This window comes from Anolis sagrei, chromosome 4 (assembly GCF_037176765.1).
Source record: "Anolis sagrei isolate rAnoSag1 chromosome 4, rAnoSag1.mat, whole genome shotgun sequence".
Taxonomy (NCBI): domain Eukaryota; kingdom Metazoa; phylum Chordata; class Lepidosauria; order Squamata; family Dactyloidae; genus Anolis; species Anolis sagrei.
The window spans coordinates 110,032,708-110,059,747 of NC_090024.1; the positions used below are offsets into that span (position 1 = coordinate 110,032,708).

At 38.9% G+C, this 27,040-nt stretch overlaps 1 protein-coding gene across 3 annotated transcripts in view; it reads right to left on the reverse strand.

Moving 5' to 3' along the window:
* DENND1B (DENN domain containing 1B) overlaps positions 1–27,040 on the reverse strand; it is a 247,935-nt gene that overhangs the window by 109,667 nt on the left and 111,228 nt on the right. For 2 of the 3 annotated variants that reach the window (XM_060774564.2, XM_060774562.2), the window contains exons 7-10: positions 23,884–23,964; positions 21,273–21,332; positions 18,461–18,514; positions 16,378–16,488 (exon numbers count right to left, since the gene is read on the reverse strand). In XM_060774564.2, coding sequence (XP_060630547.2) covers positions 16,378–16,488; positions 18,461–18,514; positions 21,273–21,332; positions 23,884–23,964 — 306 coding nt within the window. The remainder of the gene's footprint in view (positions 1–16,377; positions 16,489–18,460; positions 18,515–21,272; positions 21,333–23,883; positions 23,965–27,040) is intronic. The other variant, XM_060774565.2, reaches the window with a different exon arrangement.

Genomic DNA, 27,040 nt, shown 5'->3' on the forward strand with positions numbered 1-27,040 from the left:
GACAGGTCGCAGGTTCAAATCCGGGGAGAGACGGATGAGCTCCCTCTATCAGCTCCAGCTCCTCATGCAGGGACATGAGAGAAGCCTCCCACAAGGATGATAAAAACATCAGATCATCCTGGCGTCTTTGCAGACGGCCAATTCTCTCACACCAGAAGCGACTTGCAGTTTCTCAAGTCACTCCTGACACGACAAAAAAAAATGGCAAAATCAACATTTTCTTTTTGGAATCTATATCTATATCTATAAATAGTCATGGAGGGTTTAATCTGTGAGTGCAAAACCCATGGATACAGAGGACTAACTATACTGTATCTGAAGCGAATAATTTGAAAATGTTTGTCTTGTATAGCCCAAAGAAACTGCTGATAAATTAGAGTATACAATTTTAAACAAAATGAACAAAAAGTATGAAAAATTAGCCTGAGTCTCCAGATGCAATATCCCCAGTTCTAGTCCTCTTTATATGTTCATTCAAAACAACTATTTACCGGCCTGCATTATTTCAAATCTTCCCAAGTCTTCCTTAATGCTTAAGGAATATACAGCATGTACTACTATGCTAAGAGTTTCACGTTATGCCCCTACATATATACTATTTTAAAGGGATTTAGCCTGGTTCTGGATGAACTAGTTCTTTTTTTTATTATACCTCCAGTCAATATCTGGATACCTCCTAATTTCTCCAGGTCTATTCACAAAGGTTTATTTTCACAGGTCTGACAAATGCATAGCAGCGTGTCATTCATGTGTGACCGCATCTCCGTATATGAACCCACATGATCTCTCCGATCATCTGGAGAGGCCCTGCTCATGATCCCACCTGCGTTGCTAGCGCGATTGGTTGGGCCGAGGGACAGGGCCTTCTCCATGGTGGCCCCCCGACTCTGGAACTCTCTCCCCAAGGACATCAGACAAGCCCCAACATTGGCAGTCTTTAGGAAGAGCTTGAAGACGTGGTTGTTCCAGTGTGCCTTCCCAGAATAGGAAACTCCTAACATCATGTCCCAAATGCACTTTACTAGAGATTTAAGATTGTCTGCACACTGCATCTATCTCCAAAAACCTATCCATCTCACCTGTCATGCCCAGCATTTTTAAAATTTTAATCATTACATTTGGCCCGGCCTTAGTTTTAAATGCGCTGTGGTGTTATTGTCTAATGTTTATTGCTATTGTTTTAATGTTTATTGCTTGTTTATGAGTTTATTTATTGTTGTATTTGTTATGCTGTTGTTTTATTGATGTGTTGGGCCTCGGCCTCATGTAAGCCGCACCGAGTCCTTCGGGAGATGTTAGCGGGGTATAAATAAAGGATTATTATTATTATTATTATTATTATTATTATTATTCCAACATATGTTGAACTCCAGACACAAGATATTTCCCCACTGATATTTACTATATTGTGTGAGAGTTCTTTTAAGTCAACATATGGAAAAAGGCCTAATACTTTGTGTTTTTTTCTATCCTAAGAATGTGTTGATAGTCTGTATTTCTATACTTGTGTGTTTTAAATATAGGTTGTTGCCAGTGTGCAAATTAATAAACAATAGCGCTCTCAAATAATTGTAATAGTTACAGCAGTTCCAATTAATTATAACAGTTACAACAGTTCTAATTTCTGTTGAATCTATAGTAGGCAGTCAGTGGAGGATCTTGATACTACAATAAAGGGACAGATTAAAACCTTTACTTACTAAAATTAAATATAAAAAGGTGACATGGCTACATATAAAATATACTGCAACAAAACCGAAAACAGGTCCCTGTGAATAAACGTCTGACAGACTAGATCAGAAAACAGTGAGAGAAGTGAACAGGCTTTGGCACATATCCATTAGCAAAGAAGCAGAACACCGATGAACGCAGTGCCATGGCAATCAGATAAGTGGGCTGAGCAGAAAGGCTTTTGTCTCTGTCTCTGTGTATCTATACATAGAGTCAGTGAAAGGAAGAGAGATGAAGAAAGATTTCCCTAAGCATATTTTAATTCTAAATTACTCCTTTTCTAAGAATATTCTTATGCCAAAGAGGCAGAGCGCAGAGTTCACGGAGCAAAACTAGGATCTACAGAATGAGCCATGCATCACCTGTGTTGTGAACCAAAACACTGTTCCCTTGCTCAGTTTGTACTTTCTGATCTTATGCTGGGGGAATACGCTGGATGCTCGCCCAGATTTTCCACTGCTGCTGCTTTCTGACACTAAGCCTAAGCGACCCCCCCCCCCCCCCCCACACACACACACACACACTATTCTAGATTCAGAGATTTATGCCAGGATAAAATAGTTGGAGTGAACTCTTCAGTGAGTAAGAGAGAAAAATAGGTCAGTCACCATTTCTATGCAAAACATCTCTAACTTACATATGACAGAAACATAATTGACAACGACACTGCAGGTAGGAAAGTACAGAGTCTGTGGCAGAATTCCAACTCTGTCATGGTGGACATCTATGATGGTTGGAAGAGAACATGAAAATAATGCACCAATTAACTCATTAATGTATTCATTTGCTAGATTTCCCTAGCTATTTTACCTAAATCTCTAGATCTCCCAATTAACATTTTAGTTAAAATATGTTTTAGTGCAGTGGTTCTCAACCTTCCTAACGCCGCGACCCTTTAATACATTTCCTCATGTTGTGATGACCCACAACCTTAAAATTCTTTTCGTTGCTACTTCATAACTGGAATTTTGCTACTGTTATGAATTGTCATGTAAATATCTGATAGGCAGGATGTATTTTCATTCTCTGGACCTTGGGAGTCGTAGTTGCTGGGATTTATAGTACACCTACAATCAAAGAGCATTCTGATCTCCACTAATGATGGAATTGAACCAAACTTGGCACACAGAACGCCCATGACCAGCACAAAATAATGAAAGGGTTAGGTGAGCCTTGAGTTTGGGAGCTGTAGTTCACCTATCTCCAGAAAGCACTGTGGACTCAAACAATGATAGATCTGGACTAAACTTGGCACGAATACTCAATATGCCCAAATGTGAACACTGGTGGAATTTGGGGAAAATAGACCTTGACATTTGGGAGTTGTGGTTGCTGGGATTTATAGTTCACCTACAACTAGAGAGCATTCTGAACCCCACCAATGATAGAATTGGCCAGACTTCCCACACAGAACTCCCATGACCAGCAGAAAATACTGTGTATCCTGATGGTCTTGGGCGACCCCTCCGACACTCCCTCGCGACCCCCCCCCCAGGTTGAGAAACACTGTTTTAGTGGCTGACTGTACATAACTCGACCTCATGTATCAGTCAAGGACAGGTTTTGTGGTCAAAATCATGGATTTTATTATGACATGTGGATAAATCAAAATTAAAACTGAAGGGCATGTGACAAACACATCTTTTCCTCTCCTTTTAAATCTATAGTAGGTTACAATTTCATTATAGTGGATGCCTCTCCATCACTTTCCATAGAAAAAGAAAGCCTGTTGCCTCAAGAGAAGAACTGTTAGGGTTGGAGGAAATGCATCGGATAACTGTGTGGTTAAGCAAGCTAATCTACAGCTTGAGCAAGAAGGAGAGAAATAATTTGAAAGAGAAAAGGAACTTTCTGGACAGGTTGTGGTAGAAGGAACAATAATCCATGGTGGGAAAAGGGGAAGACAAAAGTGAATGTTGGAATGAAATGGGGACAATCAAATTGCTTGAGATCAAATATCTCAAGCAATGTTAACCCTTTCTAACTATCATGTCTTTTAGCCTGAAAGACAGATTACCCTCCTTCTCATGGGCCTATATGTAAGGAAATTATGTGGAGGACTTTTTTTTTTTGGAAGTTAGGGTCCACTGTGATTCTCCTGAGGAACTTTTCCTCTGTTTATTATATTGCGGACTGCTTCCTGTCAACATTTTCCCTTCCAGGCATTGCGAAAGAGAGAGTAGAAGGGTCCAGTGCTGCTTTTGGAGTGGTGACAGGCCTTTTTGAATGCCTGGGTGGAAAAATGGCAGTGGCCAAGGGTGCTAGTCACCTGAGATAATGCTGGTACTTCTGCCTCTCTGCAAAACAAATCTGAGAAGTCTTGTGCTGAGCCTCAAGGTTGTACCCTTGAATTATTCCTGTGTCATATCAAAATTCAAAATTTTGGTCCCATAATCTATCTTTAACTTATATATGAATTAGACCCACTTGCAAGCATATATATAGACTAAAAGTCAGGCATTCTACAAAGCTGCATTCCCAGAAACTATATAGTTTATCATCTAATGACCTTAGCACAGGGGTCCTCAAACTAAGGCCCGGGGCCGAATATGGCCCTCCAAGATAATTTACCGGCCCTTGCTCAGGGTCAACCTAAGTTTGAAAGCACACAACAACAATAATCCTATCTCATCAGCTAAAAGCAGACCCACACTTCCCATTGAAATACTAATAGGCTTCTATTTATTGAAATTGTTCTTCATTTTAATTATTGTATTGTTTTAGTGCTTTTGCACTACAAATAAGATATGTGAAGTGCATAGAAATTCATTATTTTTTTTCCAAATTATAATCTGGCCCTCCAACCGTTTGAGGGACTGTGACCTGGCCCTCTGTTTAAAAAGTTTGTGGACCCCTGCCTTAGCACATTGGCCACCAGAATCACCATGGATCGTGGCAAATCTGATGGCGTCTGATGGAGGGGGGCATGGGGAACCTGTTGCCCCATGCTCTGCATCACCTGACTTAACCTTAGCCCCATCCTATGGGGGAAACATCACCTGCCCAGCTTTTCCCCATTGTTGCTAGTGCAACATGGATGACCTCCCTGTTGCTAGTGAGGCAGCATATGCTGTTATCTCAGCATTTGTGTGACACAGTACCATTAGAAGTAGCTCTACATCATGAGATGGGAGCTGGTGAGCTCCGTGGCCCTAATGAAGAGGAACTGGAGTATACCGCCGAAATTAGCCCATCTGATGAGGTTGTCTTAATTGGTAGACTTCCTGGCCTTGCCTGCAAGGAAACCAATTTCTATCAACATTATCATATTTATATAGTAAAAATAAATATGAGCTCATTTAACTTGCTTTCACTTCCTTGATTTAACTTCACTATTCACATGTCATTTCCAATAGTTTTTAGGTGAGAAACCAAAAGTATGTAAAGTAAACAGATTGACATCTGCTGCAGAGAGCAATAAGATACGTTCTATTTATAAAAATATTGTTGTTGCAAACCTCTGTTTAAAATCAAAATATTTAATTTATGATCATTTTCAAAAACTAACATGTAATGTAACTACCAACTATAAACACATTAAGAAGGGATCAAGTAAAGTAAAGTAAACGTGCATAAATATTTTACATTAGTACTGCATATAAACTGAATACTTTTAAACTATATAGAATATGTATTTTATCAAAATGGCAGCACAGTATTTTACCCAAAAACTGAATCTATCTTCTAGAAAATGCTTTGATAACATCTTAGGAAATTATTTATGCATTATACAGGGTGAGGCAGCATAATTTCCTTTTTTCAAAACTTAATAAAACCCATTGTATGAATCAGATTTTTAAAAAAATGTAGGCGCATACCTAAAGTTTTGTTTTACATAGTTTTGAAGATCAAATTAGGTAGGTGATGTCCCCCATTCTCCATACACTGAGTAAACCAATTTCTGGTGTTTGTCATGACTCTTGCCAGCATAGCAGGCGTTATATTGGCAATTTCTTCCTGGATGTTGGTCTTCAAATCTTGTAGGGTTCTTGGACGGTTCACATAAACACGGGATTTTAAAAAAAAACAACCCATAGAAAAAAATCACAAGGGGCCAAATCTGGAGAGCGGGCCACTCCAAATCCGCTTGAAAAGTAGGCCTCAACGGCAAAAGCACGCTCCTCACTGTTCCAACGCATGATGGCGACTGAACTGTGTCAGGACAAAACTTTATACTCCCGCCTCTCGAATGAGACCACTAGCGCTCCGCTACATCTTCAACCTACTGAATGGCACGCATTTTAAAAAAGGAAGTTATGCTGCCTCACCCTGTACCTGCAGTCCCAGCTTCAGCCTCTTGCATCGTCAGATAAAAAAAACTCCAGAGAAATAAAATAAAAATATAAAAGATATTAGTTCCCTGATTGTGATTGTAGAGCTCCTTCCAATCAAAGTGGCGGACACAGGTACAGATACAGTTATATAGGGTGAGGCTGTTTGTTTCCATCCAAGCTGCCATCTATTTTAAGTTACCACATATACAACAAAGCTGAGTTATAGCATAATTTTATACTTTTCCTGTTATTTCTGGGTCTGGCATGCATTAACTGTTTTCCATCTTTGGACTTCCCCCAGGTATCTGTCAGATATTGTATTACAAAGTGATACAATATCAGTTATAGCAGTCTTGTGGAATAATGTTAAATTGGTCACTTTGGGATAAGCATACCATGACTTAAATAAATAAAAATATCATTGAGTTCTTTAGCTGCATACAGGACTGCCTTGCTTCTCCCTGCATAGCATGAGTAATCAAGAGATGAAGGCTCTATTAAGGCATTTCTGTGTTACCTAATTTTGTAAACTAGCATAGGAATAGACGAGGATTCTTAACTGTGGTCTAAACTGAATTTAGGGTGCTATTTCCCCCTAAAACTGATAGTGTATTAGAAGAGGAAGTTGCATATCTGTGATGATGAAAGAAACCAAGTCAGTAGGTCCCCCAGTGCTTCACACACAGACAGGCATGTAGCCGGGGGGGGGGGGGGGGAGCTCGGGGGGCTTCAGCCCCCCCCCCCCCCGAAATTTTCATGGGGGTTCGCGATAAGGCCTTACTGGTGCATTATTTAAACTGTTATGTTTATTCATATCATGATCTGATAACCATACTCAATATATCCCATATGCATGAGGGTATTGGGGTAATGATACAAAAGGTTTGCTAGGCTAGACCCTCTTTCACTCAGACTCAGCCCCCCCCCCCCCGAAACTCAGCCCCCCTGAATCCCCCCCTGAAAAAAATTCAGCCCCCCCCCCCCCCCCGAAACGAAATCCTGGCTACGGGCCTGCACACAAACATCTAATGTGTTCTCTGTAGAACTACAAAATGTTCCAAGGAAGTTTGGGGTGACATGGAAAGATGAAGGAGAGAAGAATGTACTGTTGCAGGACATGCTCAGGAGAGTACATAGTCTTTGTTTGGTGTTTTGGGCCTGCAGGTGGATTGTAGACATGATGACCTTATCAATGGGTTTTCTTGGCAAGCGTTCTTAATCTCTAAGGAGGAGGAGAACTTTAGTGGTTTAACAATTACATGTAGCAGGAAGTTCGTGTAAATTCCAGTTAAATCAAACTGGATTTAAATTTATTGTCGAATATATTGTCGAAGGCTTTCATGGCTGGAATCACTAGGTTCTTGGGACCACCAAACGCAGTGCCCAGACACGCATCAAGGAACATGAAAGGCACTGCAGACTATTTCAACCAGAGAAGTCAGCCATAGCAGAGCACCTGATGAACCAGCCTGGACACAGCATATTATTTGAAAACACAGAAATGCTGGACCACACCAACAACCACCATGTCAGACTACACAGAGAGGCCATTGAAATCCACAAGCATGTGGACAATTTCAACAGAAAGGAAGAGACCATGAAAATGAACAAAATCTGGCTACCAGTATTAAAAACTCTAAAATTACAACAGCAAAACAACAGAGAGGAAACAACCAGCCACAGATTAACACCTCCCAGCAAGAGATTTTCCCAGGCTCAGGCAGGCCTTCAAATGCTAATGAAGGTGATCAGCTGAAACATTCACACCTAACTGCAGCAGGGAAGAGCTCCTTGCCCCACCCCAGCCATTCCACAGATATATAAACCCATTGTCCTAATTCCAACAGACCTCACTACCTCTGAGGATGCTTGCCATAGATGCAGGCGAAACGTCAGGAGAAATGCCTCTAGAACATGGCTCTATAGCCTGAAAAAAACCCACAAGAACCTACTGGATTTAAATTCCTGCATTTTTAATAGTTACTATGTTTCAACTTTTATTTTTCATATGAAGCATGGTTTTAAAAGAGCAAAAATCTTCATTTCAATACATGACATTGGATATTATATTTAATGGCTAGTGCCTGCATAAAATAAAGCAAATCTGACTGTATTTCCTAAGTAAAAAAAAGATAGGCTCTGCCTTAGAGTTTTGCTTTTTAAAAGAAACCTCTGTTTCCTTTGAAAACACTGGTATCAATCCATTCTATTGTTAAGGGAGTTGTCCTTTATCTTTGAGGTTAACTTAATACCAAGTGTTTATGACAGTTCATGCAGACTGAGTTGTGATGTCACCTTCAAGTTATCAGCTCGGTTTCGGTTCACTATCTAAGGGCAGAAGCGCTGATATCAAAACATATAATTCAGTGTCTCTCTCAAGCTCTTCTTTTTTGTGGGGGATGTGAAATTGTTTGAATCTCTAGGCCACCATTTTTTTAAGATCTTACATCTCCGTGCCACTAAAATTTGCCCTATGGTGGTAATCAGTATGAATAACTGATTTTGATAGGTATGTAACTGAAGAAGGAAGGGAAATGGTTGTATTTTGAGGCATAGGAAGGGTATACATCTCTCATATAGTGGTGAACAACGTATTTATATGGGGGAAAGTTAGAACAAGAAATCCCACTTTTTCAAGTGATGAACAACATATTTATATGGGGAAAGTTAATAACCACTATTTCAGTATATTTTGCATCTGTTTTCATGAGCGCACACATTTCATTCAGTGTAAGTAAGCCGGATCAGGGTATAGGGTGGCAACCTGTGCTGGACGGGGTTGCACTCCCCCTGAAGTCACAGGTCCACAGTTTGGGTGTCCTCCTGGACTCATCGCTAACACTTAAAGCCCAGGCGTTGGCGGTGGCTGGGAGAGCCTTCGCACAATTAAGACTCATGCGCCAGCTGCAACTGTACCTCATGAAGTCGGATCTGGCCAGAGTGGTCCATGCCTTAGTCACCTCCAGACTGGATTACTGTAATGCACTCTACATGGGGCTGCCCTTGAAGATGGCTCGGAAATTTCAGTTGGTACAACGGGCAGCAGCCAGGTTACTAACTGAAGCGACTTACAGGGAGTGGTCAACCCCTCTGTTTAAGGAGCTCCATTGGCTGCCGTTCATTTTCCGGTCCCAATTCAAGGTGCAGGTTCTTACCTACAAAGCCCTGAACAGTTTGGGACCCGCCTACCTGCGTGACCGCATTTCTTTGTATGAACCCACGTGATCTCTTTGATCATGGAGAGGCCCTGCTTTCACTCCCGCCCCCTTCGCAGGGACGAGGGAGAGGGCCTTCTATTTGGTGGCCCCTCGGAACTCACTTCATAAGGATATCAGGCAACCCCCCACATTGGCAGTCTTTAGGAGGAGCCTGAAAACATGGTGTTCCAGTGTGCCTTCCCTGAATAAGGAAATAATTCCCAGCAAAATGTCCTCAGAAGCACTTTAACTATTCGTTGGGTCGCTCTCCCTTAATTTCTTTTAAAACCCTCCTACCAGATACATCCTACCTCTGTTCATGTCCAGCGTTTATTTTTTAAATTTTAAACTATTACATTTGGCCCGGCCATAGGTTTTTTAAATCCATGCGTGTTATTGTTTATATGTGAGTTATATTAATTGTATTGTTTTATTTGTTGTTGTTCATTCATTCAGTTGCCTCCGACTCTTCGTGACCTCATGGACCAGCCCACACCAGAGTTCCCTGTCGGCTGTCACCACCCCCAGCTCCTTCAAGGTCAGTCCAGTCACTTCAAGGATGCCATCCATCCATCTTGCCCTTGGTTGGCCCCTCTTCCTTTTGCCTCCAGCAAAGGATCACCGCCTTGTTGTGGCGCTGGAGCTTGAGCACCTCAATGACGTCATGAGCGAAACCGTGAAGGGCCACCCAAGACGGGACGGTCGTGGCAGAGAGGTCAGACCAAGCGTGATCCCTGGGGAAGGCAACGGCAAACCACCCCAGTATCCTTGCCAAGAAAACTAAATGGATTGTTTTATTTGCTTATTGCTTTTTGTTTTATTGATGTGTTGTCGGGCTTGGCCTCATGTAAGCCACTCCAAGTCCCCTTGGGGAGATGGTGGTGGGGGTATAAATAAAGTATATTATTATTATTATTATTATTATTATTATTATTATTATTAAAATGTGTATTTCCTGTGCATTTTTCATTATTTGCATATTTTTTTATTCTGCATCTCTCCTTTGCACATACCATACATGAACTGAATACTTTCTAAAGCAAATGTGGAAGTATTACATTTAATCGTTTTCTCCTTTTAAAATTGCTTGTTGTGTACATTATGCAGCCAGTATGGAAAGATTTTTCTTTTCGGCAGGCAGAGTGGGAACATCGATTTTATGCCTGCTGTAGGCAGGCCCTCAAAGCTTGGGCCCCAAGTGAACCTGCTGTGGTAGTCTACCATAACATCATGCTGTAGTCTTGTGTATTCAAAACAAAGGAATAAATCATGGTTTTACAACAGTGCATCAGTTGACTTATTGCTGTTTTGTGACCGCTGGGTAGGAAGGATTGCTGTTTAATGCCATGTCATCGGTTCTCAACTCAGTCAAGCATGAAGGCTTGTCATATGCCTCTATAATTGTACCTCTCCAGACTTTCTCTAACTAGTCAGCTGGGGCTGTGCATTTTGTCTCCAACACCCGGCTGGCCCGTGCCTGACAGGAGCTTTCTCATCATCCTGTCAGTAATATGTTAAGTAGTAAGGGTCTGTTTTGTAGCCTCTGCTGTAGAGGCAGGTGGAAAGGATATCATACTTTAATGTGGATGTCGAAATGTTATCTCTGCCCCTGCCCACATGTTTAGAAAAAAGTTTCCCCCCTTCTTCTGTAGCTAATGGTGGACTGATAAGTTTGCAAGCCTTGTAGTTACAAATTACAGCTGTATGAAGTTTGTGCTCTCTCATGGAGGATGGGCATGTGAAAAGACATTCAGAAAGCCCCAGAAATTAAGCTATTGATTGCCTTTGGCTTTTATGAAACGGGACCATCCGTATCCTCAGTGAATCAATTATGGCTATGTCCATTATTAAATTATGATGCTTTGTAACTACTCCATGTCTGCATATAATTCATGTTTGTTTCTATCAATTTCTCTGCCTGTGACATACTTATTGTTTTATTTATAGTTGCCAAGGGACTTTGGGCACTTAAAGGCAGCAGAGCTACTGACCAGATGCTAGGGAATGCAAAGCACCCTCCATGAATTGCCATAATTACATTATCCTTTGTCACACTCGCCTTCCAGCTGACTTTGAGAAGAGATTCATGAGTATTTGCTATCCAATCCAGATCCCCTAATGGATTGTCAAAGTCTTCTTATGTTATCCGTTCTTTTTGCCATGTCCAGCATCTGTAACCTTTCCAACCCAATGCTGACTCACGCTTTGAAAATACAACCCACGAAGTTGAAAGATTCTTCACCCAGTAAGCTAATGCAGTTTTTCTCCACTTTATCAACTGTGGCTCAATGCTATGGAATCATGGGAGTTGTAGTTTTACGAGATCTTTAGTCTTCTCTTCCAAAAAATTCTGATGCCTCTCCAAACTACAAAAAACAGGATTTTGTATCATTGAATTGTGCCAGTTAAAGTGCATTAACGCTACGGAGCCAACTGATTTCCTTCCTGACCTTACCCTGATTGGCTCTTTTGAAAGATTTTAGTGAGGACCTAAATGCAATGAAGAGTTTGACTTATCATCTTCAGACATGGCTAGAGAAGAGTCAAAATTGTGGCTGTGCCTTCTGAAACTTTAGTTGTACAGAGTGAGGCAGCATAACTTCCTTTTTTAAAATGTGCGCCATTCAGTCGGTTGAAGACATAGCGGAGCGCTAGTGGTCTCGTTCGAGAGGCAGGAGTATAAAGTTTTGTCCTGACACAGTTCAGTCGCCGTCATGCGTTGGAATAGTGAGGAGCGTGCTTTTGCCGTTGAGGCCTACTTTTCAAGCCGATTTGGAGTGGCCGGCCCGCTCTCCACATTTGGCCCCTTGCGATTTTTTCTATGGTTTTTTTTTTTTTAAATCCCGTGTTTATGTGAACCGTCCAAGAACCCTACAAGATTTGAAGACCAACATCCAGGAAGAAATTGCCAACATAACGCCTGCTATGCTGGCAAGAGTCATGACAAACACCAGAAATCGGTTTACTCAGTGTATGGAGAATGGAGAATGGGGGACGTCACCTACCTAATTTGATCTTCAAAACTATGTAAAACAAAACTTTAGGTATGTGCCTACATTATTTTTTTTCTGATTCATACAATGGGTTTTATTAAGTTTTAAAAAAGGAAGTTACACTGCCTCACCCTGTATTATATCACTTTCATAGATACTCGCTTTGGAAACAGGAACAGTACCTGCACGGTGACATTTCTCATAGCAGATATATTACCTCTGGAAAATATCTAGGCATGCTTCTGAAGAAAAGGATTGGACTCTGTGACAGTTTGTGCTGGAAAAGATTAACTGATCCAAAAGGTGCCACGTGATTCCTTCCTTTTTTTTAACTCTATATAGGTATGCAATCTGAAACCAACCTATTGAGATTGCCAAAATGAATGCTACTTAAAGTGGTGGTCCACAGGCCAGTGTCAGTTCACGGGCATCAACTGCTAGTTCCTGGAAGGTTGCCAGGAAAGACCTGGCTACAAATATGGTCCTGGCTACTGGCACCTGGAACAAAACCTTCATCAGACCCCAGATCAGATAACTTAAGAGCCAGTGCTTTAAGTGAAGGTGCCACAAAAAGTCCTCAGCACTCTAAGGATGCCTAACCAAATGAAAAGTTAGACAGTGCCTATATTCTTCTAGAAATCCAACTGCAATGCTTTGCGCTAGCTCTACACTAAGTTTTAACCCACTCTATATATACTGTGGACATATGCAATTCAAGTTCTAGTGGGTTGTATGTACCTGAAGTTCCTCGTGTTGGCATTCCACTTTTAATTCATTTCTTTATTATATTTATTTGTACCCCACTTTTCTCTCTGGACTAAGAGAAAAAGGAGATACTGCTCACATTACACTTCAAGAAAGTCAAACCGTACAAAGTTACATGCCAGCAATTTAAATGGATTTAGAGTAGCTTGTACATGACTGCAGTCCTAGTATACACACAAGTTAGGCAAAAATGCAAATCTGCATTCCTTTACGTGTATCTTTTCTTGTACACTCCACAGAAGGATTTTGAAAATGTCTGAGCTATCAAACTGAAAATGGGATTACTGTCATACAGAATAATGATCTGTGTTTTGAAAGTGTAGCAGGAAGGAGGTACGTCTCAGAGGCCGATAATAAGTTGATAAACCATTGAAGAAGTGGATCTTATAAACAAATTAGAATGAACACTCCTGCTAAAATAAAAAACAGTCTGTCTTAAAGGTGCTGCCATATTTCTTTTTTAAAGTATAGTTTCAGAATACAAGGAGTTCCTGAATTATAAACATTTGACTGAGATACAGCTCCTAGTTACAAACAAGGGTACGATAGAAGTAAGTAAGAGGAAATCAACCCCCAGGAAGGGAAATTCACTCCTCTAAAGAGTTATCATGGGAAAAGGGGTCTCCACTGAAACTTTATCACCTATCTTTGATTCCAGCAACCCAAAAGTTTCAATATCCAAGTGTGGCAGGGACAGAAAGTGAGGCAAAATCTTTCGAACAGGGGCACAGATATCAAAACAAATGTTACAGATATGTTAACTCTACCCTGTGCTATTCAAAACTTTTAAAAATTTGATGCGGTTACACTTTAGAAATGTATCTCCAACAAATTCAACATAAGAACAAACCTTTTAATGTTGATACGGTCAGTGGACTAATCAATAAACTTTGTTTTGCTGTAAGAACAAACTGACATAACCTATTTTGTTCATAACCTGGGGACTGCATATACATCGTGTCAAGAAAAGAGAAGAGAAGAGAAGAGAAGAGAAGAGAAAATCTTTAGAGGCTGAAAGCTTAATGTACACTTATAATCTTCCCCCGATTCACAACAAGCAAAGGTGCTCCTCCTCTTCAACATCTTCATTATTACTGTATATGCTCGAGTATAAGCCTAGTTTTTCAGCCCTTTTTTTAGGCTGAAAAAGTCCCCCTCGGCTTATACTTGAGTCAAGGTTATTTATTATTTTCCTCTGTTATTATTTTTATTACATTTATAATTTTCCTCTTATTATTACTATTATTATTATTATTATTATTGTTGTTGTTACATTTATTATTTTCTCTCATTATTATTATTATTATTATTATTACATTTATTATTTTACGATATTATTACTGGTATTATTACATTTCCATTATTATTATTATTATTATTATTACATTTATTATTTCACTCTCTTTATTATTATTGGAAGGATACGTAAGCACATTTACATTGAAGCTTAGAATAATGGTTTAATCAGAGTTGGGTAGTCTTAAATTACAGTTTTATGTAAATATTTAATCTACTGATACTTCAATTAATGTAATTTTATTGGTATCTATTTTTATTTTGAAATTTACCAGTAGATGCTGCAATTCCCATCCTCGGCTTATACTCGAATCAATATGTTTTCCCAGTTTTTTCTGATAAAATTAGGTCCCTCGGCTTATATTCGGGTCGGCTTATACTCGAGTATATACGGTACTTATTTTTATTTTCTCTAGAAACAAGACTATTTTTAAATGTTCATTTATCCTAAATATTTTCTAAGTTGTAACATGGTTTAATTTATTGATAAAGGTTACTTTTTTCTTTGTAATGTGGTTTTATCCTTAAGATAATAATAATAATAATAATAATAATAATAATAATAATAATAATAAAAACTTTATTTTTATACCCCGCCAACCATCTCCCCCTAGGGGACTCGGGGCGGTTTACAAGGGACACGCCCAAGATTACAATTAAAACACACGTGTAAAACACTTTAACCAATTAAAACAGGGGTCCTCAAACTTTTTAAACAGAGGGCCAGGTCACAGTCTCTCAAACTGTTGGAGGGCCGGATTATAATTTGAAGAAAACATGAATGAATTCCTATGGACACTGCACATATCTTATTTGTAGTGCAAAAAAACCCACTTTAAAACAATACAATAATTAAAATGAATAACAATTTTAACCAATATACATTTATTAGTATTTTAATGGGAAGTGTGGGCCTGCTTTTGGCTGATGAAATAGGGTAGTTGTTGTTGTATGCTTTTAAGTAATTTCAGATTTAGGTTGACCCTGAGCAAGGGCCGGGTAAATGACCTCTAAGGGCCGTATCCGGCCCCCGGGCCTTAGTTTGAGGACCCCTGAATTAAAACATCAGATAAAACAAATAACAACACAACTGAAAGCAATATAAAAACAATATGGCTGAAAGAAAGAAGATATGAAGCTGAAAGAAGATATGAAGCTCAGCAACAAAGGGGGAACTAGGATCCTTTATAAAACCATAAGAATTTATTCCCCTATATGCTCACCTACTTATATTATTTGCTGACCATGAACATGGTCACAGAAAGCAGAAATAGAGCTAGGAGTTTCAAGTGCCTATTCTAGATGGCAAAGTATGTTAAGCAAATTATTTGAGGCAGTCTTCAGTAATATATTAATGTCCTTAAGTCTAAACAGCAACACTATGCACATACAATTATGCCTTTTGGCTTGAAAGCAATGCTACTTGGAACTTAACTGAGATGGATTTAGACTTCTAAATTACACCACATGGGAAAAGCTAAAACAAAAAGAACTATCAAAAGATGTAAGCATGGCTATAGCAACTAAACACAGCACTCTTTATCTCGGTACCATCTGCAATGACATAAGAAAGCCATTTCGGTATACGCAGAAGCATAAAACGTGTAATAAAAAGGGCTATTTGGAATAGTAAGTTATTATCAGCCTGAAGAGCTGCTCCAAAATCAGAGCTATTACAGTATGTGCTCCCAAAGCACTACTCTGCAACCAAGATGAATTCAGCTATTACCAGGTTTAGGATAGCAGCTATTATAAAAGCCCCTTGATTTCTTTCAAGTACCTCCAATGGAATAAGCCACAAGTGAATAATAAAGATCTTATAATAGCCCTTAAGAATTCTTTATAGGGTGGAAGGTACTGAAACGAACTCTAGAGAGTTAGAGAACTCTCATCCCTGTATAAAAAAATAATTAACCTGACTTAATGTATCTGAGTAGGCCTTATATAAATCAGACTTTTGTGCTTCAAGAGTCAGATTAAAACCGTACCTTTTTAAAAAAAGTATGTAGATATTGTCTCATAAGTACATACAGAGCATATTTAAATCTGCAGAGGTCTGCAGGCCTTTTTTGTGCAATGCTCAATATATTCTACTTGAAAGGAGATGTGTGAAGTACTCACAGTGCTTAGTTTGCTGGAGGTAATAATGATGCGCCTCTCATGTAACATGCTGGCATAAAGTTGCAGCATATTGTTCACATCCACAGCAACAAAATATTCAGTAAGATTTCTCTGTTTAATAAAGAATAAGGTCTGTTAACACATTAATAGTGGTAATTGAGTGGTGCACAAGCTTATAACTATCTTTTTCTTCTGAGATGAAAAAAAGGCAAAATTGATCTTGTTAGAGAAATAGGTTTACACAATAAACATCTTTGAGTGGAATTTGTGGTATCGTTATCATTTGGAAAATGAAACAATAACAGGGGCTTAGCTTCACCACTGAAATGGGAAAAACATGAATATTTCTGGTGGGGAGGGTAGAATGAGGGTGCCACTGCTGCGGTCCTGCAGGAATGGAGGAGGAGCCATTCCCACACATCACTTCACATACCCTGCAGAAGTTGGCATGTGTTCTTCTTTCACTTGGGCCATAAAAGGGAGATACCAAGATGGGACTGCCAGTCCATCTCCGAACTCAATTCTAAGTGCTGGTTTTGACCTATAAAGCTCTATACGGTTCTGGCCCAGCTTATTTGCCCGAACGCATCTGCCCTTATGTCCCACCTTGTAATCTAAGATCATCCGGGGAGGCCCTGCTCTCGCTCCCATCAACCGCGCAAATGTGCCTGACGGGGACAAGAGACAGGGCCTTCTCGGCTGTGGCCCCGCCACCTATGGACCACTCTCCCAAATGAGGTAAGACCCTCTCCCTCCCTCCTGGCTTTTAGGGAAAAATTAAAAACATGGTTTTGGGACCAGGCCTTCGGGCAGTAGAAACAAATCTATGCAACATTTCGGAAAGACAATGACTGGAACGGCAATTTGACGTATGACACTGTTTTATTGTTTTAATTATCGTTCTACTGTTTATGGATGTATTTTAATTTGATTTATGTCTAACTGTAATTGTATAATTGTAATTGTTTGTGCTGGCATTGAATTTTGCCATTACCTATGTGGAAACTGCTTTGAGTCCCCTTCGGGGTGAGAAAAGCGGTATACAAATACTGTAAATAACATAAATAAATAACTTCAAGAGGCAGTAGCATTTCAAACCCATTAATAACAAAATCTGCAAGTGTGAAATCCACAAAATTTATTATTATTTATTTAGGGCTTTTATATCCCGTCCTTTCTCAACCTATGCAGAGGGACTCAGGACGGCTAACAAAGCAGCACCCCATGGTGCCCACATCAAAACATAAATCGTTGCCTGAGGGCTGAGAAAAGCGGTATATAAATAAAGTAAATAAATAAATAAATATACAATTAACAGCAGTATAATAATAACAACAATATAAAACAGTATAAACAGTATAAAACCGTATAAACAATATAAAAACAATATAAAAACAGACAACAAATAGTCAGCGGTCACTGATTTAAATCATTATCCAAGGGCAGTCCATCAGTTCTAAATAAGTCAACACGTCAGTAGTTCAGCCTATTCTCCAAAGGCCTGATCCCATAGCCAGGATTTTACTTTTTAAGAGGGATGCAGCAGATCTAATTTCACTTGGGAGGGAGTTCCATAGCCAGGGGGCCACCACCGAAAAGGCCCTGTTCCTTGTCCCCGCCAGACGCGATTTCGACAATGGGGGGAAAATGAGCAGGGTCTACTCAGATGATCTTAGGGCCCTAGGTGGAACCCAGCGGGAGATATCTTCAGACAAGTAAAAGTGGAGGACCATCTGTAATCAGGTTTTATATATGTAGTAATAGGTAAAGTTGCTCTCCCACACATTTTTCTCTATACAATTGTTAAAGTATACACATGCACATTTGCCCCATTGCTCTTGGTAGTCATTGTGAGCAAAAGTTTACTTTAAGTTCAACTGCAATATACACTATTGTTTGCAAAATTCCCCATCTTTATGGAAGTCGATAATCTGCACAAGATTGTTGTGCTGGGATTTATAGATCAGAGGATAAAACCATAAAGATGGGCAAGTTAACTCTAAGGTCCTACCCACCCATATAAATTCTGTGAATATTGGCTAGATGATCCCACAGAAATATCACAAATACTTCAAAAACTTACACTTTCAGGTACTGATGGAAGGCCAGTTAAATCAGGAGTAATGAAGTATGAATGCTGGTAAAGGAGGAAGGTGAGAGACAAAAATGCACAATTACCACTCTAAACAAACAGCTGTTGATGAAAGTTTGCTAACTTTTTTTATAGAAATGGAAAAAATTATAAATTAAGAAATATTGTGATATAATTCAACAGTCTTGAAAGCTAAAAAAAGGCTGCTTTCCGAAAATTAAAAATTAACTACAATCATTGAGTTTTGCAATTTCTAAGACTGTGCTTATTTATTAGGAAGCACAGGCCTTTACATTATCATCAGCATAAAACTTTGTAGCAAGGTCCTTTTGTAACGGTTAAATTAGCAAGGGACAGTGGTAATGAGAACAGCTTGAAGATGAGAAGGAAAGGGTTATACCTTCATCTTCTTCTACAATTCAGCAACTAATTTTCAGAAGAGTCAAAGCATGTTGCTAAAATCTTTCTAGTATCTCCAGTATCTCATATCTTTCTGGTTAGCAGCTGAAAGTGGGGGCTGCTGGTACTCTCACAGGAACAAATTTGGCCTTTGGGCTTCCAGTTTCTGCCTCTTTAGCATACAAATTTCATAATATGAAATATTTATGAGAAACTTTTAAGGCTAGACAAACTTTTTCATATATTAGTTTACAGGGAATTATGTGTGCATAATTTAGCCCGATCTACAGAAAGGATCTGCAGGTAGACTCACTACATATAAGCTGGTAGGGCTGATTGACCTTATCACATCATACCATTATACTGCCATAGAAGCAGTTTAGTTCCCGTTTTGTTTCAGTCCTATTGTACAATGTTGTGATTCTCTCAGGGCTGTTGCGCTACCTACAGTGCTTGAATGGGGAGAAAAAAACTTCAGATGGGAATAGCTGAGTTACCTATAGTCTATGCTCTTGAAACACTTCTCAGATTTTTCTGTTTTTTCACATATGGTTTGCTATTATAGTGAAATAACACTGCAATCCTAACCTATTAATCCATTAATGTCACTATACTGACATGGAGTCCCTGGTGGCGCAGTGGGTTAAACCCCTGTGCTGGCAGGACTGAAGACCGACAGGTCTCAGGTTTGAATCCGGGGAGGGGCGGATGAGCTCCCTCTATTGGCTCCAGCTCCTCATGCGATGACATGAGAGAAGCCTCCCACAAGGATGATAAAACATCAAATCATCCGGGCGTCCCCTGGGCAACGTCCTTGCAGACGGCCAATTCTCTCACACCAGAAGCGACTTGCAGTTTCTCAAGTCTCTCCTGACACGACAAAAGAAAAAAACTATACTGATGCCTTCACTGCATAGAGATGTTTTCCAAAGATTTATCTACTGCCTTTCTTATATGTGGTGAGTCCCCCTGCAGCCATATTTTCAGCTGGAGGATGGGTGTATATCCAGTTGACAACAGCACCCTACGGAAATACACTTCAATGGGACTTAATCTCAGATAAATATGTGTCATTTGCAACAACCTATAAATTAAATTGAGACACTATTCAACAAACCCCTTTTTGCAATAGAGGAATTTATTTAAGGTAAGACAGCTCAATAGATATAGTATTTTGAAGTCAGTGAAAATTGTTTGGGTTACTTAAACCTATGGTTAAAGTCAGGTGTTTGTGTTGGTAGATCATTATTATCCTATTATTATCCAGTCCTGTTATGTAAACATAAAAAATGAAACATACTTCACCATAAGAATGTGTTAATACCTGAATATAATACTAATATTAATACTACTACTAATAATAATACTTTATTTATCTTCCCAAGGGGACTCAGGGCGGATAAGCTATAAAACACAAGCAAATATTGAAAGGAAAAGAATTAGCCAAAGTAGTTATGTAAATCAAGTGGTTATTCTGTAATATATGGAAGGAATGACAGAACAAAAAAGATCTAACACCCCAGAAAGTATGTCACCAAGAAACCATCCCAAGATTTTGAACATATTTTCTGTTTATACAATTCTTTTTTTTAAAATTGTGTATCAAATCATTAAAAAATAATACAGTGAATGAGTATGGAAAGCCACTGTTAAAAACCATAATGTTTATTTTAATAGCACATGTCACTGATGCAAACAGTCTGCAGGACTATTTACATGTTCAAAACGGACACTATCTGTACTGCTGGCAATAAGAACAAGAGGTATCAAATATTTTCACTATTCAGTCTGAAGCCTTTAGGGTTTTTTGTACTTTTGGGTTTCCTATTAATCCTTTGCCATTTTTTGGCAGAGTGCTGCCCTCATTTTTTATTTTGGTGGCCAATTATTCAACTTTTTTCAGACAGCTAGACTCAGTCATTTAAAAGTGAAATATTCAGCTTCCTGAGTGATTATGATGAAAACAACACATTTCACTGAAATATCAATGAATATGTGATGGTAAGGCACCGTTCGCATGCTGACAACAAGGCCACACGTAAATTTATTCAGTGAAAATAATACATTTTAGATTCCTCCTCTTCAAAGAGGTGCTCTCAGAAACACATTAATAGTTGAAACAGATGAAAATGTAATCTCTTTGGTTTGTTTCTGTATCAAAACACCATAAGAATAAAGGATTGTATTTTTAAACGTTTATTATACAATTTGCACACAGAAGTTTGGTTTAGTCTAAACAGAAAATATATTCAAGAAGACTGCCTCATTCAGACCAGAGTTAAAACATAGTAATTTCTCAAGGGACGTTTATGAATCACTTGCAATCAACAGAGACATCATTTGGCAGGCAATTAATTCTTTCCAAGGGGACTGCCTGGGAGCAGTCAGAGCATTTTAAACTCACCGCTATTAAACCTGGTTGATTTTTCAAAACTTGCTCACTTGCAAAAAACACCTCGTTGTTCTTTTTCAATATGAGAAAGAAAATTGGACAAGTTCATTTGGGGAAACCAGAGGGTTTGTATTTACCCTATGATGCTGCCTTTTTCTGAAATAACGTGTTTCTACAATATTTGATATATTTTATTCATAATAATAATAATAGTAACAACAACAACATCAACAATGACTTGGTCAATTCGCAACAACAATGCAGACTTTGTCCTTCTATAAAAGAACAGCACCAAGAATGGCAAAGAGGGAAGGAAAATATCATACTAATATCTTGGAATGGCAAATAGTTGGGAAGTATATGGTGGGCGAGCATATATATTAAGAGGGCAATTTCAGTAGGTTGTGCATGCCCCAAGATTCCCCAAATTCCATACAGACTGCCAAAATGCTCCCCCTCCCACAGAAAACTCCCAAAACATAACAGAAAATTCAAGTACTGTAGAGTCTTGCTTATCCAACATAAACAGGCTGGCAGAACATTGGATAAATGTTAATATTGTTTGTTTTTTGTTTTTGCTTTTATTATTATTTTTCCATTGTAGTCATATATTCTGTATTTTTCTGCGATGTTATTTTATTGTAACTTGTATCTTATTTTATTGTAATTTGCTGTATGGGCTTGGCCGCATGTAAGCCACCACGAGTCCCGGTTGGGGAGATGGTGGCGGGGTATACATATAGATGTTTTATTATTATTATTATTATTATTATTATTATTATATGGAGCCCTCGGTGGCCCAGTGGGTTAAACCCCTGTGCTGGCAGGTCTGAAGACCGACAGGTTGCAGGTTCGAATCCGGGGAGAGGCGGATGACCTCCCTCTATCAGCTCCAGCTACTCATGCGGGGACATGAGAGAAGCCTCCCACAAGGATGATAAAAACATCAAAAATCATCTGGGCATCCCCTGGGCAGCGTCCTTGCAGACGGCCAATTCTCCCACACCAGAAGCGACTTGCAGTTTCTCAAGTCGCTCCTGACACAACAAAAAATATTATTATTATTATTATTATTATTATTATTATTATTAACAAAAATGTTAGATAATAAGGAGGGATTAAGGACTAATAGTGCTAGATAAACCATCTAAAAGATAAATAGTTGCTTTGGGAGGTTTTCTGGAAAGGGAATTCACCCTCTTTTCAACCAGACAAAGGGGAATCTGGGAGTTTGGAGGGATAAAGAGGCTGCAAATAGGGCATAATTCAGGATCAAGCATTAAACCACCATTTTAGAATATTTTGCTTTTGAGGTGTTGTGTGGTTTCCGGACTGTATCAATGTGTTCTAGCAGCATTTTCTCCTGGATCTGTGGTTGGCATCTTCAGAGGATCCTCTGGAATTCCAGGAGGAAATGCTGCTAGAACACGGTCATACAACCCTGGAAACCACACAACACTCTAATGATTCCGGCCGAATCCTGGTTTTTTTTCCTTTCCTCACCAATGCAAGATTATGTGTTAAATTTTCAGTGTGCCTAGGAGGCTGCATTAATATTTGCTTTTTTATGTCAGGGGTGACTTAAGAAACAGCAAGTCACTTCTGGTGGTTTGTTAATATTTATTTTAATTAAAAGAACTAACAAGTGGTGATTCTATGCCAGCAACCTGATCCCCCCCCCCCCTGCAACCTTTTATATCAGCAACAAATTATGGTTAACCATTACATACTTAACATTTAGATTCTGCACAATATGAATGTGGTATTTCTAAATTCTTTCTAGACTGAATTCTTCAAATGAATAAATAGTTTGTTCTATCCAGCTTCTGAATCACACAGTCAAATGGATGGTTAACAGTAACTGCCATTTTCAGAACGCTTTCTAGAAAACTGATGGTGATGAATGAACAAGAAAAAGAAGTTGGGATCCAAATCTCGAGCAATATGTGGCACAAACAATCTGTTTTTACTATAGTACCAAACTAACTTATTCTTGACTGACTGGGTGCTGTCAAACAAGGCATCCCAGACTGGCAGCTCTTCACATACTTCTCAGTAAGTATGATAGAACTGTAGAGAAAACAATTTTATTTCAAGAATATATTCATTCATATACAATAAAGGCCCATCTACACTGCCATAAAATTCAGCATTTGATCCCAGATTTTTCTGCTTTCAACTGGATTATATGTCAGTTTAGACTCATATAATCCAGTTCAAAGAAGATAATCTGGGATCAGATACTGGATTATATAGCAGTGTAGAACTAGCCAAAGTAGGTGTCAATATCCCATCTGGATGGAATAATGATTGCTGGCTTGCGGGTAATTCTCACCAATGTTATTTGTTTGTATTTTTATGGGCTGCACAACAGAAGGAAAATAAAAATATTTCAAAATGGAGGTCTAAACCTTGAACACAAACCACCACAGAACTCAAGCCTTCACATCATCGGAATACAGTTTACATAAATAGACCATTAGTTGTTAAGAATAAGAAAACCAAGTTGATGGGTCAACCAGCCAAACAAAATACCAGATCACTACCATCAATGTTAGTGTGTGTATATATGTGTGTGTGCAGCCTTTATCCATGCATTCTAACTAAGATGCTCCATACCTACCAAATTTAAGCTGATAGGGGTGTTGGCTTCTGGAACAGGATGTTGATACCAGGTGTCTAACAAATCATTCAAGTCATCTTCCTATTCAAAGTAAGTTTTTGAAAAAGCAATTAATAACCTTATACATATCAATCACATTCGCTATCCAGCAGCTTGGATAGGCTCAGAATCACAAGACCTTCATGTTTGAAGCAGATCTCTAAGGACTGTGTCCATTGCATTTTAGAAAAGCATTTTCACAGATTAGCATGCAAATAAATAAATATATGCCAATCATAATACAATCCGTTCCTACATTCAGCTAATCACCATGTGTTACATTTCATATTGTCGACATTTTTAAGATTTACATTACATGTCATCACTTTTTCTGTAATAGGTCCATTTAAAATGGCAGTTTTCTGGTCATCCTAGTTTATAAGCCGAGATGTGTGATGTTTTAAACAGCTTTTATCAATATAAAACATGCTGAAACAAGATCCATATGTACCAAATGATAGCACTGCCATTAAATTTTAATATTAAAAACTGCTCAATTGAAATAATGCTAGAATCTGGTAAAAGAGGGGGGAAATTAAAATGTAACCTGTAATTCCAAGGAAGCTGATTCCCAATGAAGATATATATGTTATTATCCATGCATACTAAATTAAGGTTCTCTATACTTTTTAGGGGGAGCCCCCGGTGGCACAGCAAGTTAAACTACTGAGCTGTTGAACTTGCTGACGAAAAGGTCAGAAGTTCAAATTTATTTATTTATTTATTTATTTATTTCAGTTACTTCTACCCCGCCCTTCTCACCCCCGAGGGGGGACTCAGGGCGGTTTACAAACGAAGGCACAATTTGGTGCCCATATCAATTATACAAACATACATAAAAGCAATTTAGACAATTAACAGATTAAGATCATCAATACAATTTAGACAATTAACAGATTAAAATCATAAGTACATAAAATAATAGTAAACAATCTCATGCTCTGTGGGGACCGGGGTGAGCTCCTGCTATTAGGCCCAGCTTTTGCCAATCTAGCAGTTCGAAAACATGCAAATGTGAGTAGATCAATAAGTACCACTTTGGCAGGAAGGTAACAGTGCTCAATGCAGTCATGTCAACCACATGACCTTGGAGGCGTCTATGGACAATGCCTGCTCTTCGGCTTAGAAATGGAGATGAGCACTACCACCCAGACATGACTAGACTTAATGTCAAGGGGAAACTTTACCTTTTATACTCTTGAGGAAAAGAGTAAGCTAGTCCATCCAATACTAGGTTTAGGGGAACTGGGTATTTTTATTTAGCAGTTAGTCCTTAAAGTTTTAAACTTAATCTCTTATTTTCTGAAAATACCAGTTCATGCTCAGATAACTGCTGTATCTTATACAGCGAAGACGGGTAAAAATATTCTTCTCCACAATCTCCATGTCCTACTTTTGCACTACTTTACTTTATCAGTCCAACCACTTTCCTAAGTGGCTTCCTTCTTCTAGTGTATTCAAAGAATTCTTTATTAATGAACATGCTGTTCAAAATTCCTTTTTGCATCCCTTATTGTCTGCTTTCATTCCCTATCTGGGTTTTTGTTCCTTTTTTTCTCCTTATTTGGACCAAACTTCCATTTTCTGATGAAGCATCTCACGATAAAACATATTAAGCGTGCTGGTGACGTCTTGTACTTTGTACTCGCTTTTCTTATTTGTAAGTATACACTCTAATGAAGCATGTATTGTTATGGCTTTGTGTAGGTATGGTAAATGTCTTGTGTGAGGAACAAAAAACACTTACCATAATGCCTTTATTCCTCACACAGGACCGGGGAGCACTGAAGCATCATGTGAATCCCAATTCTTTGTAAAAGAATAGCACACTATAACATAACTTTCCTCTTTGCCATAAAGCTTAACAGAAAATCATGGGACTCTTAGAGCAAATTCCAAAAAGACGTCAAGTTTTCTACCATGCAAGGCCTTATGCTTTTGAGTGCTTATCAATATCATCTTACAAAGTGTTAACCACATGGAAGTCATCCCATGAGTGTGCTCAACACATGATTGCCAAAGAGCCAATTCATATGCAACATTCTACCATGGGAGTGCTTTGGAACATTGCCCATGAAAGAAAAGAATACCAAATCCTGCATCAGAATTGAAAATCCATGTGGATTGTTCAGGAAATGCAAGAGCCACATGGGGTTCCTACTCTATAACATTAGCACATGTATCCTTCCACAGGGGGAAATGCAAAGAATCCCCAGGCACAAAAAGGGTTCAATTGGCACCAGCTTTTAGTATCTGAATTAAAGATCAGCAATCCCACACTAAAATTCTGATGAGATTTAAAGTCTTGTGGCAAAAGCCTGTGCTATATTCCAAAAGTTAAGGGTAAAAAGATACATGGCAAAATAGAACACACTAAAGTGGTGAAACAAACAGAAATTAACAATTTAGACGCACTGTGGCAAAAGGATGCAACAGATGTAATTGACAATCTAGCCCAGTGTCCCACTGTAAAGTTATTTTATATCTAAACCATTATTCCCAATGTAGACAGTCATGAATGTGTTCCTGCAGGGAGAGAGTGTCTGGTTTTTATACTTTTTGACATTATTTGAAATCAAGTTGACTCTAGTTGTGAATGAGAGACTTCCAAGAGCTTCAATCATGATCTTTACTGCTCTCCACTATAACATGGATTCTTCGACACTACCTCAGCACTTCTGGGCAAAAATATGAAGATATCTTCTATAATATACTCATGTATAAGTCTACAAATTTTAGTCAAAAAATCAATCCAAAAAATCTGGGTCAACATATTTATAGATCAATGTGAGTACTGCATCTTCATTCTTATTCAAAAAGGAACAATTTCCAAGTAGAGTAGTGAAGCACTGATCCTCTTTATTCTCTGAACTATGGCACCACTCTCGCCCTTTTTAAATGCCTGGATGGAAAAATGGCGGCTGCAACTAGAAATGGATGGTCTCCTAAGGCAACTTTGGTGGTTTCCACGCTCCACAGAATGACTCTAGATTTGTCCATGAATCATATCAAAATCAATAATTTTGGAGCCCCCGGTGGCGCAGTGGGTTAAACCCCTGTACCGGCAGGACTGAAGACCGACAGGTCGCAGGTTCGAATCGGGGGAGAGGCGGATGAG